Source organism: Elephas maximus, chromosome 19, assembly GCF_024166365.1.
Source record: "Elephas maximus indicus isolate mEleMax1 chromosome 19, mEleMax1 primary haplotype, whole genome shotgun sequence".
NCBI lineage: Eukaryota > Metazoa > Chordata > Mammalia > Proboscidea > Elephantidae > Elephas > Elephas maximus.
In genome coordinates this window covers 2,513,997-2,536,008 of record NC_064837.1, presented here as the reverse complement: position 1 = coordinate 2,536,008, position 22,012 = coordinate 2,513,997, and the positions used below count along the sequence as shown (strand labels likewise).

Sequence of the window (22,012 nt, the reverse complement as noted above, 5' to 3'; positions counted from 1 at the left end):
GACATATAGATAGATAAAACAAGAGCAGAGCCTTATACACACCAATGATTATAATATTACATGAACTGAGGAGTATAATCAACTTAAAGCCTCTGCATCTGAGATCTGAAAAGAACTAAAAACAAAGAAAAAAAGATTTAGATGGAAATGCAAAAGTCCAAGAACAATCAAAACACTCTGAAGAAGAAGAATGGGATGAGGGGCTGGTAGAGAGACTTGCCCTACCAGATATAAGTCTTAAAAACTAATTAAGATAGTGTGGTATTGACCAAGAATAGTCAAACAGGCAAATGGAATAGAATAGAGAGCTCAGAAATATAAATAGCTGGAGATTTGTCTTGTAACAAAGAAGGCAGCGAAGACTAATGGGAGGAAGGACCGCCTTTTCCATAAATGGGTGGTGAGATAATTGGGTGCCCAAATGGAGGAAATTCCTACCTCAGACCATAACAAAAATCTATTTCAGGTAGACCTACAGATGAAAGGCAAAACCATTAAAATAAAATTAAAAAAAACTCTTTAAAAAACAATACAGGAGAATGTCTTTATGACTTTAAGATGGGGAAAGATTCCTTAAACATGCCACAGAAAGCATTAACAGGAAATTACACGACATTAACGTTAAGAACTTCTGTTCATTAAAGACATCACACACATTGAAAAGACAAGTCTTAAATTGGAAGAAGATATTTGCAACACAAAAATAAACAAACAAAAAAAATCAGTATCCAGAAAACATAAAGGATTCTATGAATCGGTAAGTTAGGATAAACAAATAACCACAAAAATGGGAGAAAAACTGAACAGGGATTTCATAAAAAAGAGGAAGTACAAATGACTCCAAAACACACAAAAAAAGTCCAACCTTGTTAGTGATCAGAGAAGTTAAAAAATTTAAACTATAGTGAGGTTTTATTTAATACCCATCAGACCGGCAAAAATGTTAAAGACGGACAATACTCTTTGTATCTCACACCCTGCTGATGGAAGTGTAAATTAGTAAGACCATTTTGGAAAAGAGTTTGGTACTCCTACCCAGAAACTCCACTACTAATAATATACCTTTAAAAAGCTCACGCACATGGGCACCAAAAGATATATTCAAGAATGTCTATGGCAACATTCTTCAAAACAATAAAAAACTAGAAACAATGCAAATGCTCATCAACAGAAGAATAAATAGTTATGATACATTGATCCAATAAAATATTAAGCCTCTCTAAAAGTAAATTAATTACTGCTACTTATACGAAGAAGAGCATGGCATTGGGACTGGAGAAAGACTCATTAACAATCTGCGATATGCAGGTGACATAACCTTGCTTGCTGGAAGTGAAAAAGACTTGAAGCACTCACTTATGAAGATCAAAGACTACAGCTTTCAGTATGGATTACACTTCAACATAAAGAAAACAAAAATCACAACTGGACCAATAAGCAACATCATGATAAACAGAGAAAATATTGAAGTTGTCAATGATTTCATTTTACTAGGATCCTCAAACAATGCCCGTGAAAGCAGCAGTCAAGAAATCAAACAACATATTGCATTGGGCAAATCTGTTGCAAAAGACCTCTTTCAAGTGTTAAAAACCGAAGTTGTCACTTTAAAGACTAAGGCATGCCTAACCAAAACCACGATATTTTCAATTACCTCATATGCATGCAAAAGCTGGAAGATGAATAAGAAAGACTGAAGAAAAATTGATGCCTTTGAAATATGATGTTGATGAAGAATATTGAATGCCATGGACTGCCAGAAGAACAAACAAATCTGTTTTGGAAGAAATATAGCCAGAATGCTCCTTAGAAGCAAGGATGGTGAGGCTTTGTCTCACATACTTTGGACATGTTATCAGGAGGAACTAGTCCCTGGAGAAGGACATTAGGCTTGGTAGAGGATCAGTGAAAGAGAGGAAGACAAATGGGATGGATTGACAAAGTGGCTGCAACAACGGGCTCAAGCATAGCAATGATTGTGATGATGGCGCAGGATGGGCAGTGTTTTATTCTGTTGTACATAGGATTGCTATGAGTTGAAACTAACTCGAGGGAACCTAACAACAACATTTATATCAAATGGATGAATCTCAAAAAAAAAAAAAAAATTCAGTGTGAGAATAAAGTCATAAATTAATTTTTAAAATGCAATTCCATTTATATTAAGTTAAAAACGGGCAAAAGTAATCAATGTATTTAGAGATACATAAACGGGTAGTAAAAACTGTAAAGAAACGCAAGGAATAATTAGTAAAAAGTTTAATATAACATTGCCACTGGTTAGGAGGAAGAAAGAATAAGGGAAAGGCACACAGGGAGCTTTGCAGAGTAGTAAAGTTCCATTTCTTAACCTGAGTAATGGGTACATGGGCATTTACTATATTGTTTAAAAAATGTGTATACATACATTTTAAGCACTATTTTGCAACTGTGCTATAATTCATACCCACCAAAAAAAAAAACTTTCCCCTGAAGGAATCTATAAAGAAAATTATAAATTATTTCTTCATCCAAGAATCTTAAAAAAAAAACTTCTTCTGATTCATTGGCTGTATCTTCTGGTGCCAACGTGCATGAGTTTTTTAAAGGTATGTTGTTAGTAATCTTCAATTAGGAAATACACCTGAGAGGCAGAGCCAACATGGCACTATAGAAAGAAGCACCACGCCATGCCTCCACAGCAAGGAACTGAAAAACTAGGTAAAACAGAGACAAACGTCAACCCTGGAACCCCGATATCAAATGAAGAGATAAAGAACTCAGCCAAGCACCAAAAGGAATAAGAAACTGACAGAGAATAGAGACCATGGAGAGACACGAGCAGAGGTTCCCTAACAGCTAACTCAGCACAGATTCACCATCTTGGACTCTTGTCAGAGATCAGGGACAGGGAGTCTGGGAACGCAGCTTCATGGACCTCCCAGCAGGAGACAGAGCACTGTTAACCCATGATACACGCTTTCCCACCCCTCACCGTTCTTCCCCCTGCTCAGGTTCTGTCATTTCCCAGCAGGCCGAGGTCACTCAGCCTGGAGGCACCGGCTCCATGCCACTTGGATTCGTCCCGCTCACGCCGGCCAGCTCCTTCAGTGCCATTTCTTTGCTGCAGGCATTGCTTTCTTTCGGTTCCTTCCCTGCTTCTCACCTCCTTCCCCTCCTTTCTCTCGAACACCTGGCTCCATGTGCCATCTTTGCTTCTTCTTGACAGGCTGTGACGCACCGCTGTACTGGGAAACTGCTTCCCTGGTCAACGCCACCATGCTGATGGGATCCCTGAAGACTTTTGTTTGTTTTCTTTCTCTTTTTTCCTTTTCGTTTTTCATTTCTCAGTTTCTCGTCTCTCTCTACTTACCTTCTTTTCCTGCCTCCTGAATACCTAGCACTATGTGGCATCCCTGCCATTTCTAGCCAGGCTGTATTGCCCTGCTTAGCAGCTACTTTCCTAGTCTGCACAGCCACACTTTAGGATCCCTGGGAGCATTAGTGTTATTTTTTTCTTTTTTCCTTTTTATTTTTCTTCGTTTCTAGGTTTCTCTTCTTTCCACTCCAACAGCAGGTTCCCTCAGCACTTTTTATTGGCTCCTGTTTCTCTCTTCTCTCTCTGTTCTTTCCCATACCCAACATAGCTCCACACATCACAACCTCTGCACTCCCTCTGGCTTATCTGCACCATGTGCTGAACATTGCACACTGAGCAGCACAGGCATGACCTACCAGAACTTGCCCTGCACTGACCCCTAGGCCTACCCTGTCATCCCCAATACACACCACAAACAACCCATCCGAGCCCCTCTCCTTCAACTGGACCTACCATGCTGTACCTTAGCTGAGCAACTGACTCTGCCCATTAGACAAGGAGATGAAAAACATCGTGTTCACAGATGAGCAAACAACAAAGAACACACAGCCCACCTGCTCAGACATAACCACATAAAACAAAAAGCAGGATGAAACAAACAAATCTACAATCAATAAAATGAAGAAAATAACTACTGAATGTCCTGAAGACAGCAGACAATATCAAAACATATTAAAAAAAAATAAGATAGGATGGTCCCAGTAGGTGTCCAAAAATAAAACACCAGTCGAAGAAAAGGCACTGGAACTACCTGATAGGGAATTCAGATCTGTAATATTCAGAGCTATCCAAGAGTTGAAGCAAAAAGCAGACAAAAATGAGGAAAAAAGATACAAATTCATAGAGAAGTCAGAAAAACCGATGGAAGAATTCAGGAAAATAATACAGGAAAAAAATGTCAAAATAAATTCACAACTAGAAATCATACGAAAACAACAGTTAGAAATCTAAAAGATAAATGGAAAGATTCAGAAATGGACAGTGTCATAGAAGGTCTGAAGAGCAGGTTTGAAACAATGGAAGACAGGATCAGCAAAATTGAAGACAAATACTTGGATACCACTTTGTTTGAGGAAAAATCAGAAAAAAAGAACAAACAAAATGAAGAAACCCTGAGAATTATGTGGGATACAATCAAAAGCAAAAACTTGAGAGCGATTGGAATTCCAGAACATGGGGAGAAAACAGAAAACACAGACAGGATCATTGAAGAACTGCTGAGAGAAAACTTCCCTAATATCATGAAAGATGAAAAGCTGTCCATTCAAGAAGCTCAATGAACGCCACATGGGATAGCCCCCAAAAGAAAATGACAAGGCATATCATAATTGCACTCGCTAAAACCAAAGATAAAGAAAAAATCCTGAGAGCAGCTCAAGAAAAACAAAAATTCACATACAGAGGGGAAACAATAAGACTAAGCTCTGATTACTTGGCAGAAACCATGCTGGCAAGAAGGCAATAGGGAGACATATATAAAACTTTGAAAGAAAAAAAAATGCCAACCAAGAATAATATATCCTGCAAAATTCTTGTTCAAATAGGATGGTGATATTAGGACATTTCCAGATAAACAGAAATTAAGGGACTATGTAAAAACCAAACCAAACATACAAGCATTATTAAAGGGAGTCCTTTGATTTGAGAACAAACAACATCAGATGACAGCTTGAATCTAGGAAGCAAGATGGCACCAGCCAGATACTAACCTAGGATATGACCTCTCAGCAACTATTCAAAACCAAAAGATTTACAACAGGGTACGAGAGAGGTTAATCTGTAAATAACAACAACATCAGAACAATAAAAAAGAGAATAAATGGTGTAGGTATAGAACTTTCTAATGGAAAGGAGGGGAAGGCAATACCAAGTAACAATAGGCTGGTACAAACCTAGGAACATAAGGGTAAATTTCAAGATAACCACAAAGAAAGCTAACAAACCTACTCATCAAAATGAAGAAAAACATAAAGTCTCTAAAAACAAAATCTACGAAAACAAAAGAAATGAAAAAAAATCCACAACAAAAGGAGTTCAGCACAGGAGAGTAAGAGGAGCAAAGAAAACTTCAGCACCACAAACAAACAAACAAACAAAAAACTACAAAGTGACAGCAATAAACTCATATCTATCAATAATTACACTGAACACAAATAGACTAAATGCACCCATAAAGAGACAGTGACAGAATGGGTAAAATAAAAACAGGATTCATCAATATGCTATCCACAAGAAACACACCTTAGAAACAAAGATGTAAATTTATTAAAAATCAAAGGATGTAAAAAATATATCAAGCAAACAGCTACCAAAAAAAGAGCAGGAGTGGCAATACTAATCTCAGATAAAATAGACTTTAAAACAAAATCCACCATAAAAGACAAAGAAGGGCATTATATAGTTATTAAAAGGATGATCCATCATGAAGAGATAACCATAATAAATATCTATGCACCAAATGACAGGGCTCCAAAATTACATAAAACAAGCTCTTACAGCACTGAAAAGAGAAATTGACAATTCCACTATAACAGTAGGAGACTTCAACTCACTACTCTCAGTAAAGGACAGAACATCTAGAAAGAAACTCAGTAAAGATATAGAAGATCTAAATGACACAATCAGCCAACTTGAACTCATAAACATATACAGAACAGTCCACTGAACAGCTGCAAATTACACATTCTTTTACAACACACATGGAACATTCTCCACAATAGACCACATCTTAGGCCACAAAGCAACCTGCAACAAAATCCAAAACACTGAGATAACACAAAGTCTCTTCCCTGATCACAATGCCATCGAAATAGAAATTAAATATGAGAAGACAAGGAAAAAATCAATTACATGGAAACTGAATAACAGCCTGCTTGAAAACCACTGGGTAATAGAAGAAATCAAAGATGGAATCAAAGAATTCCTAGAATCAAATGAGAATGAAAACACATCATACCAAAACCTACAGGATAGAGCAAAGGTAGTGCTCTGATGTCAATGTATAGCAATAGATGCACACATCAAAAAAGAAGAAAGGGACAAAATCAAAACATAAGCTACACAACTCAAACAAATAGAAACAGAACAGCAAAGGAAGCCCACAGCCACCAGAAGAAAGGAAATAATAAAGATCAGAGCAGAAATAAATGAAATAGTGAAGAGAAAAACAATAGAAAGAATTAACAAAACCAAAAGTTGGTTTTTGAAAGGAGCAACAAAATCAACAAAACACTGGTGAAAGTGACAAAAGAAAAAGAGGAGAGGATGCAAATAACCCAAATAAGAAATGAAATGGGGGACATTACAACAGAGTCAATTGAAATAAAAAGGATCATAATGGAGTATTATGAAAAACTACACTCCACCAAATTTGAAAACCTAGAGGAAACGGGCAATTTTCTAGAAACACACTACCTACCCACACCAATACAAAATGATGTTGAAAATGTGAGCAGACCCATAACAAGAGAAGAGGTTGAAAAGGTACTGAAAAAAACTCCCAACAACGAAAAAGCCCAGGCCCAGATGGCTTCACTGGAGAATTCTACCAAACATTCAGAGAAGAGCTTACACCAGTACTACTCAAACTACTCAAAAATAGAAAAGGCAGGGATACTTCCAAATTCAATCTAAGAAGCCAGCATCACCCTGATACCAAAACCAGGCAAAGACACCACAAAAAAAGAAAATTACAGACCAGTATCTCTCATAAGTATAGATGCAAAAATTCTCAACAAAATTCTAGCCGATAGAATTCAGCATCATATCAAAAAACAAATAATAATAATACACCACAACCAAATAGGATTCGTACTGATTGTGCAAGGATGGCTCAACGTTAGAGAAATCAGTCAACATAATCCACCACATGAATAAAAGAAAAGAATCACACGATCATCTCAATTGAAGCAGGAAAGGCATTTGACAAAGTCCAACATCGATTCCTGGTAAAAACTCTCAATAAAATAGATTTAGAAGGGAAATTCCTCAATGTAATAAAGGGCATGTATACAAAACCAACAGCCAACATCACTCTTAATGGAGAGAGGCTGAAAACATTCCCCTTGAGAACAGGAACAAGACAATGATGCCCTTTATCACCACTCCTATTCAACATTGTGCTGGAAGTCCTTGCTAGAGCAATAAGGCAAGAAAAAGAAATAAAGGGTATCCAAATTGGTAATCAAAAAGTAAAACTGTCCCTATTTACGAATGATACGATACTATACATAGAAAACCCAAAAGACTCCACAAGAAAACTACTGAAACAAATAGAAAGATTCAGCAAAGTAGGAGGATACAAGATAAACATACAAAAATCAGTTGGATTCCTATACACCAATAAAGAGAATGATGAAGAGGAAATCAGAAAAACAACACCATTTATAATAGCCCCTAAAAAAATAAAATACTTAGGAATAAATTAACCAGGGATGTAAAAGACCTATACAAAGAAAACTACAAAACACTACCAAAAGAAACCAGAGGAGATCTACGTAAATGAAAAAACATACCATGCTCATGGATATGTAGACTCAACATTGTGAAAATGACAATTCTACACAAAACAATTTAAAAATACAATGTAATCCTGGTCCAAATTCCAACAACATTCTTTAAAGAGATGGAAAAACTAATCATTAACTTTATATGGAAAAGGAAGAAGAATAAAGTAGGAGGACTCACACTACCTAACCTCAGAACCTGCTATACAACTAAGGTCGTCACAACAGCCTGGTCCTGGTACAACAGATATATTGACCAATGGAACAGAATTGAGAACCCAGATGTAAATCCACCCACCTATGGTCACCTGATTTTTGACAAGGACCCATAGTCAATCGAATGGGGAAAAGACAGTCTTTTTAAAAAACGGTGCTAGCAAAACTGGATGTCCATCTAGAAAAAGTGAAACAGGACCCATACTTCACACCATACACAAAAACTAATTCAAAATGGATCAAAGACTTAAATATAAAACAAAAACCTATAAAGATCACAGAAGGAAAAATAGGAACAACTCTAGAGGCCCTAATACACAGCATTAACAGGATACAAACCACACCAAACAACACACAAACACAAGAAGATAAGCTAGATAACTGGGATCTTCTAAAAATTAAACATTAATGCTCATCAAAAGACTTCACCAAAAGAGTAAAAAGAGAACCTGTAGACTTGGAAAAAATGTTTGGCTATTACGAATCAGACAAAGGTCTAATCTCTAAAATCTACAGAAGAATCCAACACCTCTACAACAAAAAGAGAAATAATCCAATTAAAAAATGAGCAAAGGAAATGAACAGACACTTCACCAAAGAAGACATTCAAACAGCTAACAGACACATGAGGAAATGCTCACTATCACTAGCCATTAAAAAGCCATTAGAGAAATACAAATCAAAACCACAATGAGATATTATCTCACCTTGCATTACTGGCATGAATCAAAAAAACAGAAAATAACAAATGTTGGAGAGGCTGCAGGGAGATTGGAACTCTTATGCACTGCTCGTGGGAATGCAAAATGGTACAACCATTTTGGAAAACGATATGGTGCTTCCTTAAAAAGGTAGAAATAGAAATACCATATGATATAGCAATCCCACTTCTAGGAATATATCTTAGAGAAACAAGAGCCATCACTGAATAGACATATGCACACCTGCGTTCACTGAAGCACTGTTCACAATAGCAAAAAGATAGAAACGACCTAGATGGCCATCAAGAGATGAATGGATAAACAAACTATGGTACATACACACAATGGAGCACTATGCAACCATAAAGAACAATGACGAATTTGTGGAGCATCTCACAACATGGTTGAGTCTGGAGGGCATTATGCTGAGTGAAATAAGTCAATCACAAAAGGACAAATATTGTATGAGACCACTACTATAAAAACACATGAAAAGGTTAACACACAGAAAGAAACAATCTTTGATGGTTAAGAGGGAGGAAAGGGATGAGGATGGAAAAACACCAAATAGACAACAGGTAAGTGGTAACTTTGGTGAAGAGTAAGCAGTACACCATACTGAGGAAGCCAGCACAACTTGTCCAAGGCAAGGTCATGGAAACTCCATAGACACAGCCAAACTCACTGAGGGACCGAATTACTGGGATGAGGACTGTGGGGACCATGGTCTTCAGGAACATCTAGCTCAACTGGCATAACATAGTTTATAAAGAAAATGTTCTACGTTCTACTTTGGTGAGTAGTGTCTGGGGTCTTAAAAGCCTATGAGCGGCCATCTAAGATACTCCACTGGTCTCACCCCTTTGGGAGCAAGGGAGAATGAAGAAAACTAAAGACACAAGGGAAAGATTAGTCCAAAAGACTAATGGACCACATCTAGCACGGCCTTCACCAGACTGAGTCCAGGACAACTAGATTGTGCCTGGCTACCACCAGTGACTGCTCTGACAGGGATCACAATAGAGGGTCCAGACAGAGCTGAAGAAAAATGTAGAACAAAATTCTAACTTACAAAAAAAAAAAATTACTGGCCTGACAGAGACTGGAGAAACCCCGAGAGTATGGCCCCCAAACACACTTTTAGCTCAGTAATGAAGTCACTTCTGAGGCTCTTTCAGCCAAAGATTAGACAGGCTGAACAAAACAAGACTTCAGGGGCATACCAGCCCAGGGACAAGGGCAAGATGGCAGAAGGGAATGGGAAAGCTGGTAATAGGGACCCCAAGGTCAAGTAGGGAGAGTGTTGACATGTCATGGGGTTGTTAACCAATGTCATAAAACAGCAAGTGTCTGAACTGTTTAATGAGAAGCTAGTTTGTTCTGTAAACCTTCAGCTAAAGTACAATAATAATAAAAAAAGATGAAAAAATATATATAAAAAAATAGATCTGATAATTGTAATAAATCTGTCTCATTCAACCTTCAACAATATACAATTGCTTGGTTTTTACCTTGACCAAAAAAAAAAAAAAAAAATGCTATAGGCCACTCTAGAAGTCAGTATTACTTAGGATAACTCTTCAATAAACACAAAATGAAAGAGCATGCATGCTCTTCCACAAAGTAACTTCAGGCCCTGAGGGGATGGGGATCATGACTTCCTTGGGTCACTCACCTGATACTCAGGTCATAGCTCCCACTCAGGAGAAAGTTTTCCTCCTCACACAAGAAGAGGGTGCGGATGCTCCCAGCGTGTCCACGGAACTCGACGGGTATCTCCTTTACTTGGATGATGTCCAGAAGCTGGATCTTCCGATTTGATGACACAGCTACCAAATCTCCCCCAGAATAATGGATGACTCTGTTTCTGTCCCACCTGAGTTGCCAGGAAACAAGATTATCCAAGAAATGAGAGTTAGCATCCTTCCTGAAAATGACTTAGTGCCATGGCTTTCTCCCGCAGCAGTGGTGTGATGGAAAATTCGGGGCTTTCCAACAAGGGAGGTAGCAGAATGCAAGGCCGAGTGTTGATGGCCCTGGTGCGTTCTGCAAAGATGCCTGCTGTAGCCTTCCCTGGCAGCAACCAGCAGCCCATGCTCATAACCTGGATGTGGCTCTATTTTTTTCCTGAATGTTTAATTGGTCATGGGGCCCATTTCTGTTTTATAGATCCCACTTGTTTGTCACCGCTTCAGGATTTTCTTTGGTCATTGGTCATACTGTGTCACTGGTATCCACAAGACGTTAATCAGGCCTATGAACCCGAGAAGAATCATAAACAGCCCAGGCAAGCCCCAGGAGGCCTCTTCCACAAGGGGGAATACTAAGGGTTTTGAATGATAGTTCCTGGAGAATTCAGATGCCACCACTACACTAGTGTGCCCTGAATCAAACTGATTATTGCTTCTCTACAGCCTTTTTTGCCCCACTTTATTCTAAGCCAAAGTAATTATTTCCCAATTTGTGTTCCCATAACACTCTACCAACACACATGCACACCTTGATCACAGCTCTTAACACATTACATATGAATTATTAGTAGTTTTAAAAATCTGTTTTTCCTAGTGTATCATGAGCCTTTCAAGGGCAGACTCCATGACATCTTAATCATAGGATGGCGTACAGCCAATATATAGCCCCCGATTCGCCCTCAATATACACCCACTGAAAGGGATTGAATTGAATTTACCACGGTAGGGGTGTACTCAGAATATGTTTCAAGAAAACTGGAGAAGTCCAACAGCTGCTTCTCTTTTGATGTGCCTAAAAGTGAATTTTTTCTTCTGTTTGAATGTTGTTTACTAAAACTGTTTGGCAGAACACATACTCTCGGAATTGTTAATAGATGTTCTTAGAAAGAAGCTGCCTAGTCTAATGGGTTTAAGAATATGATTTTAAACACACTTAAATATCTTCATTTAATGCAGATCTCAGAGTGTTTAATCTGCTAATGCATGCTAAATTCCTTAGAGAGAATAGATGGTGGTGGTGTTCAGTGCCGTCAAATCAATTCCAGCTCAGAGTGTGTGGTATTTCCCAAACTTAGTTGATCACAGACACCTTTTTTCACGGAAGATCTCAGAAGAACACAGTGGAAAGCCTTATATTCACTGCACATCCTGCTGTCCTTTTTTTCTTTTTAACCAAAATCCAATGAACATGTATTATGTTCAAAGTCCTGTGTTAGTAGATACCACGGAAAATACAAAAATGAATAAGATATGGACCTGACTTTAAGGAGCTTATAGTTCAATAAAGCAGGGCTAGTTGATTTAATTTTTCAACCATAGGATTATTAGCAAATAGGTAAAATATGATAAAGGTTACCAAATTATTTATTGTCCAAACTGATATACCTTTGATGAAAAGAGACACTATTATGAACTACCCCAGGAACACAAAGTAAAGCGTGATGGTTCCACATGAATAGGGATGTGTAGTCACTCTAAATATGAGGAGCAACTCTTGACACTTTTGTCCTTGTCTCATTTGTCATATCTAGAGTTCAGTCACCATCTCTTCAAAACAGCCCTGATCTCCTTACTACCCATAAAAATCTAATTTTGCCTCTGCTCTATCCGCCTGTCTTCCCCCTATAGATCTAGTACCCCAAAAAAACTATCAAGGTGCAATTTGGTAGTAAGATTCAGGGACAAAAAGTAGAGATGGCATTTACAATGTCCTGTGAATAAAGAGTAAGGTCCTGTGCCCAAAGTATGGCAGAAAGTTGATTATTAAAAGGTCTTTTTATGGCCTATCCAAATAACGTCATACTATGCAATCATTATAAATACAGTTTTCATATTAGCATGGAAAAGTATCTGCAGCATTTTGCTGAAATGAGTTACAGAAATATGTATATGATGTCATTTCTATTTAAAATGTTTATATATTCAAAAAATTCTAGAAGGATATACACTAATATTAACAATGGTTGCCTCTAGGTGATAAGATTACAGGAGCTCTTTGCTTTTTCCTGGTATCTGGAAGTTTTTTTTCCTAATAGTCATATGTTAGTTCTAAAGTTATAATAAAATATTAAAAATGGTTCAAAAAAGAAAGATTACAGATATGTGAACTGTGAAAAAGATTACTGGCCAGTATACCTAAAATTATAAGAAGGAAGTGTCCTTCACCCACTGCTGAGGATGGTACAAAATCAAACACCTGTTCTCCAAATGAGATCTCATACTAGTCTGGTGTGGAACTTCAGGTGCGGAGAGGATTACCCTTCCATATAAACAAGGATCAGGGGAATCCTAAGACATCAGTGTTAGTAATTCAACAGTTCTGAAGACCTAGGTCCTGACCCCAGTACCTACGTGTCAGAAAGAATCCGGATATTGTAGGTCCCACAGTAGACATTTCTCTCCTCCATCTGGACATTCAGAGTCTCCTGGTTCTGGTATGCAGTCCACAGGTTGTAGTCAGTCTAAAAATGAAATACTTGGAGTGAAAATACAGTTCCAACTTTACTCAGGGTCCCAGATGCACATCCCACCAGAGTCTCCTAAGGCAAGGGCACAAAGGTCTGCGTATTCTTGTTCTTCAAGCTGTGGCTGCTGCTACATGGAAAGGGGCCAATGAGCAGAAGCTAAAGTGGTCAGTGAGTTAGAAAATGTTAAGTCAAGGGCCCAAATTCTTCTATCACCTCTTTGCATTATCTATTCTGATTTCACAGATTTTTAATGCTGAATTACAAATGTCTGTCATGGCACAGCTTCTCCCTAACCAGCTCACAAAGGGTATGAATAAAGTCACAAGTGTCCGTTGACTGATCTTTTTACTGGAGTGAAGGTTTTCGTGTTTATATGTACCTGATAGTACTCATGGGAAGTCAAGCCATAAGTGAAATTACTGCTACACACTCTATGCATTTGCTTTTCCAAGTTTTCATAGCCAGCAACCTTAATTTGTCCTTACAGTTGCTGTGCAAAGTAGATCACTTGCCAAACTAAATATTCTCATCATTTTACAGATAAAGATCTGGGACCCAGAGAGGGGAGATAAATTTCATCAGGTCTCAACAGGCTGTTTCCCTCCCCTTCTCAAACCTTCCTTTTCCTTCCTTGCTTCCTCCCTCCCTCCCTTCTTTTTCCCTTCCTCCATCACACACTTTATGGCATGTCAGGCATGTTAAATTCTGGCATCAGTGACTGAACTGGGACTCACCATTCCATTGTTCTTCTCAATCATACTTCCTACTCTCAAATAGTAGGAAATAACAGTCATGCTATACTAGCAGGAAAGAAATAACAGGGTGAGTTTATCATGAAAGAAAAGAAGACCACAACATCACATTTGCATCTAGGAATTCTTCTGGGGGCCTCTCTCCCTAAATCTCTTTCCAAACCTGAGCCTTCTCCTCCATGCCTTTAGACTCTTCCTTGGAATGCCCTCTTTCTTTCTTAACCTTTAACCAAGTAGTGATGCCTACCTAGAAGTCTCTCCCTATAAGAATCTATCAACTTTCCTCCTTCCCTCTACTGTCCAAACATATCTCCATATCCCATCTTGAATTAGTGAGGCTTTCCTGGCTGCTCATTGCTCAGAATGGAATTCCTTGGCCCTTGTTCATCTCCTAAATTTTGAGAGTCTTAGAAATCACATGGTGGAGTCATTGGAAAGAAAAAGACCTAGATTCAAATTCCATCCCTGCCACTGACCACCTATGAGAACTTTGGCAAGTTTTTTAACATAATAGCCTTTATTTCTGCATCCGTAAACCGGAAGCAATGACACCTTCTTGACACATGGTAAAGACCAAGTAAATGATGTATATAAAGCCCTTGGCACCCTGCCTGGCATAGTGATTTAGCTCTGTAGAGAGTACTCAGTATGATTACCATCCCTAAGAGCACTCACCTCACCTCGTCCCAGCATACTCCTGAACTGCTTAATCTTACCGCTTCACATGTTCTCTTCTAGTCCCCATACTGCTTGACCTGTTTCACTCTCCTGTTTCTTAAATTATAAATTCCTAGAATGTCAAACACTGTCATCCTTTATGACAGGCTAACTACATGACCCAAGGAGGAAGAAGGGTGTTAGTATTTTGTTATACTTAAAAAAGCAATAAACTTGGAAGGAGCACATCTCTGTCACTCAACTGGCTGTGAGATCTTAACCTCTCTGAGGCTCAGTTTCTTCATCTATGAAATGAGTGAACCAACTATCTTAGAGATCAAAATTGCAGGTTAAATTGTAAACGTTCACTTGAAGCTCAATAAAAGTTAATAAAAAAAAAAAATTGCAGGTCAAACAAGGCCCACAAATGTGTCTTCTTTGGTCCACATGGTGTTTAAAAATGGTGTTAATTGGTTGTCACCATTAAAGAAAAGCAAGAGTTTTCACGTGATCATCCAGGTTTCTATCTTCTCTTGCAAGCTCAGATGGCCTGGCAGGTGGAGGTTCACAGACCCACGTGGCAGACGGATAGCAAGTGTTCCCTTCAGACGGGAGTGGTCGCTCCAGTTCAGCACAGTCCCCTAGTTTTTTGCTGGCCACACCCAGCCCACCTCATTCATTTGTGAGACCTGCCTAACCCCCATACACATGAGCTAAATGGTCTCTCAGGACGCTTCTGTTTCTAAGATTCAAATTTATGCCACGCAACTTCCTTATGGGAAACTACAATCAGACCACCCCTCATTAAGCATCCTTTTTAAGCCAATTAGATTGACTTCAGCATAGAAGAAACTTGAGCAAAGAGGAGGGGTCAGTAAGGTAATGTAAAAAGGAGGTAGGGGCACATGTTTTTAGGAATGATTACCATACATGAGTGAACAGAGCATAGAGATTAAAGAGTCTTCCATTTATTCTTCTTCACTACTGCCCACGAATGAGTGGGGAGATCTATAGTTAAGTAAACTCTCCCCTTCCATCACAGAACCAGGGTGAACCTGAAAGTGAGAGATGGGAAAGCTTAATTTATTCTAGGCCCTGGACATTTTGGACCAGTCGTGGCCCTTCCACGTGTCCTTCTCGTTCCTTAGCAGCCTGCTCTTGATATGTGGGCTGATATGTGTTGAGTAGAATCCCAGCTATGGCTGACATTGCTCCTTGCCTCTGAACTCTCCACTAGCTGATTTGGTAGCATGGACATAGAACATGATCATGGGATTTAAAGTAAGGAAGAACCCTGATAGGTCAACTAAATCAGATAAGGAAATTGAGGCTGGAGGAGAGGAAGTAACTTTCTTAAGGCCACACAGCTTGTAGGTAGCAGCCCAGAGCTCAGGTCTCCCTTAGGAAATGTTGCCTTTCACGATCCTATGTCCTTATGGGAGAGCTGAGTCTGTATTTAACCTTCATGGCCAATAAGAACATGACACTCATAGCTGCTTGCCCCAGATGCCACCGAAACCTACCTTTGTTCTCAGCTTCCATTTCTGGTTTTTCACACGCATGTGCTTCCCATCATCTGCCATTTTAGGAACTGGGATAGAAAGCTTGTTGGCATAATTAGGATCTATGCCCCTAGTGTAGGACCCCTGAAAACAAACAAACAGAAAATGGCTATTCTTGGTTAATACTCCGGGAGGAGCGGGAAAAAGCTAGTTCTCAGCAAGATCTGAAAAGATACATCTAGTGCTATTATAACACAAATATCAAAATTAGGTGGCTTTTTAAAGAACAGAAATTTATTTTCTCAAGTTTTGGAGGCTAAAAGTCCAAACCAGGGTCTAGGCCACGTCAATTCCTTCCTTTTTGGTAGCTCCAGGCATTCCCATTGCTTTGTTCCTTGGCTATTCTTACATGGCATCTGTCTCCCTTCCACCCCATGCGTGTGCGTGTGTGTGCATGTGTGTTCACGTGCACGTGTGCGTGTGTGTCTAATCTGCTCTTTTCATAACTCAGAAGTGACTAGGTTTAGAACCTGCCCTACTCGGATATGATCTAGTTAACATAACAAGAAAACCCTGTTTCCAAACATGATTACAGCTACAGGTGTAAGGGGTTGGATTCCAACACATATTTTGGCAGGACACATTTTAACACATAGCTTTTTTTTTGGGTAAGCTCTGGCTAAGGAAGGCAGGCCCAATCCTGGCCAATTGTGCCGGCAGTGTGTGCAGACTGAACTGAGGATAATTACTACCAAATGTCTGGGTGGAGAACAGCAAGAGACAGGTTTCCAGGCCACAGCCTGCTTCCCAGTGCCCGATTCCTGTTCTCTCTCATCTACCTCTGCTGGGAAAAATCCAAGTTACTAAGAATACATGGTTTAGGGTTTAGCATTCCGGCAAGGAACACAGAAATAAAAATACCAAAGGTGATTACTGCATAGGGAAAAAATGCATTTAAACCTAAAAGTACACTTTGCGGCCTTACAAACCTGGTAGCACAATGGTTATGTGCTCAGCTGCTAACTGAAAGGTTGGCAGTCTGAACCCATCCAGCAGCTCAATAGGAAAAAGACTGGGTGATCTGTTCCCATAAAGATTACAGCCTAGAAAACTCTGTGGGGCAGTTCTACTCCATCATATGCGGTCGCTGTGAGTCGAAATGAACTCAACAGCACCTAAGAACAACAAACGTCCGTGTACCATATGAGGCTGATCCAGAAACACATTCAAGATTTTCTTATTGTCTAGGCTGCAATATAGCTATCTGGAAAAAAATTCTCTGCTTTGTGAGGTTTCGGAGCAGCTCTACCTCTCTGTTCCTGAGTTTTATATGCATGTTGTTTCTGCTAGATGCACAGACAATGGAAGAATAAGTGGTGATTAACAAGGAGTCCCAACAAAAAGGAAGTCACTGCTAAAGCTTAGGAAGCACCAAATGCGAGAAGCAGGAGGCCAGCTAAGGGTGGACTGGGGGACTGAAAGGCTTGTGGTCAGGCCAGCCTCTACATGGGAATGAGACTGGTCTCCAGGTCTCTGCCTCCTAGATGGGAAGTACCTGTAAGAGAGCCACCTGGCTCTGAATGAATGTGTGCATCGAAAGGTCCATCTTGACCTGGTGTGCCAGTGCGGCCCAGTGCTGGCTCACAGAGGCACATTTGTTCAGGGTGTTTTTATCCAGCATACCTGAAAGAAAAAAAAAAAAAAGATAGACCCGGGGACCTCAGCACCGGGCTGAAACGAGAGGTCTCTTGAGGAATTCCCCCTCCACATGAACATACTTAGAATGTACTTGGAGACGTGGATGGGCAGGTGGCGGATGAAGTCCCGGTATTGGCTGAACCCCGAGGACAGGTCTCTAACAGCATCCAGGTCAATCAGCTGATCAAAGGGAAGGCCGCCTGCTTTGGGCACACCTGTTTTTCTGGAAAACAGCCTATTCATCTCAGAAATACACTGAAGTGAACTCTTCCATTGCCCCTCTAGAGTGAAGCCAGAGAAAGATGCATTGTTGGAGTGTCTCTGCAGTGACCCCAGGCCAAGAGCAAGTCCTCACCAAAAGTTTTGCCCCCAAATAAAGCTCATCAGACATTTTTGTCATTTCTTCTGCTACTTGAAGATAGAACTCTTGAACCAGACATACAAGTACTTCTCAGCCTTCTCAGCTCAAGGAGATGCCCATAGCATCACAATCTGCAATGTGCAGCGGAAATGGCTTCACGTCTGGGATTTCCTTTAAAATATTGTAGCAAGAAAAATTTCAAAACAATTTAAAAAGAGGGAATGAAATGAGATTGGTAAAATGTTGATAATTACCAAAGCTGAGTGATGGGTACAGGGTGCTTATTCTAGTCTCTTCATTTTGAAGTTAGAAATGTTCCATGTAAAAGGTTTTGTTTTTTGAAATCTATACTTTGCATTTCCTATAATTATTTTATGTATATATTTTGCCTCAAAATCCAGGTTAGGTGTGGCATGAGTTCAGTGTCCAAATTCCCCATTGCTTTTATTTCCTCCTCAAGACTGATTCTAATACTGCAGAAATAACTACTGGTAGGGTGAATTCGAGGAGCCCATCGTGCAAGAGCTCAGGAACCAGGTGGCGGACTGTGGCCTGTGCGAACGGAGACTTCAAAGGAAACCCTTCAGAGTTTCCCTTCTGATCTATATTTTTAGGTGTCTCTGGGAGACAACATGGCAGAGAGGTGAAGCTCGTGCTGACAAATTTTCATACTGTGTTTCCCCTTACCAGCTGTGAGGACTAAATGAGGAAATAAATATGAAAGAACACGACAAGCGGAGGGCATTAAATGAAGGTGAGTTCCCCAAATCTGCCATCCCCAGATGCTATCGTCCTGCCAGGCCCTCCAACTCTATTGGCACTTCCCAGGCTCACATATATTAGCTTTCTCACTAAAAGCTAACTTACCAATAACTGGTGCCCTTCCTCCCACATTTTCAGCCCAACTTTCTTTCCCTGGGGCTTTGGACAAAGGGAAGGATGTTTGCCTGGTTTTGACTGTCCAGTAAACATGTGAGGGCTCAGACTTGGAGCTGGAGTCTTTCTCGGGGAAGAAAAACACATCTGCGGTGTTTTGATCGAGCCCTGAAAAACAAGAGACCAAGACAAGTTTTCTCTTTAAGCAGACGTGTAGAAGAAAAAGAGGTGAAGAGAGATGGTTTTATTTTTACTTGCTTCTTTTAAATATGCATAAAATGGACCAACCCAGTTATATCTGTTTTTATTTGGGACCACCGAATTTCTATGCAAAATTCTCAGAAAACCCCCTTTGCCTAAGGGAGCCCTGGTGGTACACTAGTTAAAGCGCTTGGCTGCTAACCAAAGGTCAGTGGTTTGAACCCACCAGCCACTCCACAGGAGAAAGATGTGGCAGCCTGCTTCCGTAAAGATTTACAGCTTTGGAAACCCTACGGGGGCAGTTCTATTCTGTCCTATAGGGTCACTCTGAGTCGGAACTGACTCAATGGCAGAGGATAAAGGGCTTGGATAAACCCCACCTCAAGGCTTGAACTTGTGCATAAAAAAGAAATATGGTGGAATGAATGAATAAAGCCCTAAATTTGAACCTCTTGGCCTGGTTTCTGAATGTTGTTGCTGTGTGCTGTCAAGTTGATTCCAACTCATAGTGACCGTATAGGACAGAGTAGAACTGCCCCAAAGCGTTTCGAGGGAGCAGCTGGTAGATTCGAACTGCTGATCTTTTGGCCCTTCTTAACCACTTCACCACCAGGGCTCCATTGGTTTCTATATAGTGCAGCTAAAGGGCAAAACAATGTAATAGCTTCCCCCGCCACCTCTCCCAGGAGTCGCTGGGTGCTGTAAACAGTTAATGTGCTTGGCTGCTAACCGGAGGTACCTCAGTCTGCCAATCTACTTCTGAAAGATCAGCCACTGAAAACCCCATGGAGCACAGTTGTCCTCTGACACTCATGGGGTCACCATGAGTCGGAGTTGACCTGACGGTAACTGATACTGCCTGCCTCTCTCCCAAGGCCAAGCCAATCCCCAATGCAGGAGCCATCCTGACATTCAGTAGTCACAGGCAGGGCACCAGCCATTTCTGGGCCAAAGGGACACAGAAATCCATTTTAAATGCTTGACAGTTAAAGGCTTGTACTTCCTTCTGCATTTGTCATTTCACAATCTTTCTAGAAGGAAGTAGCAATCAGCAATTTCTCCTCTGGTAAACAGGATCAGGTGTCAAGACAAGGTGTCAGAAGGAACCCTCTCCTGCACTCTGGAAGATGCCCATTTACCGAAACTCATCTACACCTCTGATTCCTTCACAGGCTCCTGAAATCTTGTGTTCTGGTCTTAGAGGGCCCTCGGGTCTCTACCTGAGGCCTTGCTTACCTACGACAGCGCTCCGCTCTCTCAGAAACAGGACCCTGACCACATTGGCAGCAGTGAGCAGTAACTTGGGGTCACACATTTGCAGCAGCAAAAGAGTATAATTTGCCTTCGTCCAGTGGGTGCTGCTCCCAAACCAGCACAAGATTTCCTTCATCTTCTGTTCCACTGTTTTATCCAACATTTGGTTCAAGGAGGACTTCACAATTTTTCCTTCCTTCTTGCTGAGGTGGATGCGGGACCTGCTGTAGATGAAATCTTTCCCCTGCGTGGTCTGAAGGATGTTTTGAAAATAGTGTAACAAATACAAGCTATTTAACTGCTTCAGAACGCTAACTAGAAACCACCTCTGCGATACTTCGCTGATCCTTCGGAACCACTCTTTGGTAGAGAAGATCTTCCAGGCCAAGATACACGTTTCACACTTCTGGCACACAGGAACCAAGTCATTTCTTTTCTCACAACTAAAATACGGGGCATTCTTGAACCTCGAGTCCAGGTTTTCCATGATGCCAAGATGATAAACTCATTTTATCCTTGCCCATCAGCAACTCCACCAAAACTCCAGGGGAACAGGAGAGACTGATAAATACCCCAATGGAGCCTTTTCTGTTATAAACATCTCCCAGAGAAAACATAAAACACTGCAATGGGTGGAAAGCTCATCTCTCCCAGAAACTGCCGGTAGAAGTCTGGCTTTTTGTACTGACCTCCTTGGAAACATGGCTTTACCGTAAATCTCCTAAACCTGGCACTGCTTCTGTGGAGGCAGTTGCTGTATACTCTGTAAGAGCTGGTAATCTCATTTCCAGAATGACAACACTGATGTTAGTCAAACATATATAATATACGGACCCTTTTCAAAGAAAAATATATGCATGTGTGTGTGTGTGTGTGTGTGTGCACATATATGTATGAAATCGAACCAAAAACCGAACCCATTGCCATCGAGTTCGTTCCGACACATAGTAACCCTATAGGACAGAGTAGAACTGCCCATAGGACTTCCAAGGAGCAGCTGATAGATTCGAGCTGCCGACCTTCTGGTTAGCAGCTGAACTCTTAACCACTGCGCCACCAGGGTTTATATATACATACATAGTGGAAACTGGTGTTAAGCTTCAATTACTTTATGGTAATGGTACCTGTATATATATATATATATAATTAGATGTAAACTTCTCATGTTTTTATGTGTTAGACTATAAGGTGGTTGTCACCATGATCCTGAACATGTTTATATTCATTTTCTTAAGTCATCCTAAAAGTAAAAACACAAATGTTTAATATGAATTTATTTAGCTGCTTCAGAATGCTAAGCAGAAAGCTCGGCAATGAGCCAGTCCCTGGCAGAGAAGGTTTCCCCGGGCCGGAGGAGAATGTATCCGGGGACTTTCAGCCTCCATCGCACACCCGCTCATACACCTGGGAGGTGCAATGAGCCAGTCCCTGGCAGAGAAGGTTTCCCCGGGCCGGAGAATATATCTGGGGACTTTCAGCCTCCATCGCACACC

General features: G+C 40.4%; 1 protein-coding gene across 3 annotated transcripts in view; it reads right to left on the bottom strand.

Annotated features, from left to right (window-relative positions):
* The window catches only part of FBXW10B (F-box and WD repeat domain containing 10B), an 82,274-nt gene extending 60,723 nt beyond the window's left edge, over positions 1-21,551 (bottom strand). For all 3 annotated transcript variants that reach the window (XR_007514252.1, XM_049861549.1, XM_049861550.1), the window contains exons 1-7: positions 20,502-21,551; positions 19,056-19,232; positions 17,908-18,108; positions 17,685-17,812; positions 16,151-16,273; positions 13,103-13,212; positions 10,456-10,656 (exon numbers count right to left, since the gene is read on the bottom strand). Coding sequence is in view for 2 of the 3 variants with exons in the window: in XM_049861549.1 (XP_049717506.1) it covers positions 10,456-10,656; positions 13,103-13,212; positions 16,151-16,273; positions 17,685-17,812; positions 17,908-18,108; positions 19,056-19,232; positions 20,502-21,006 (1,445 nt within the window). In the remaining variant the exon portion in view is untranslated. The remainder of the gene's footprint in view (positions 1-10,455; positions 10,657-13,102; positions 13,213-16,150; positions 16,274-17,684; positions 17,813-17,907; positions 18,109-19,055; positions 19,233-20,501) is intronic.
* Positions 21,552-22,012: the final 461 nt, after the last annotated feature.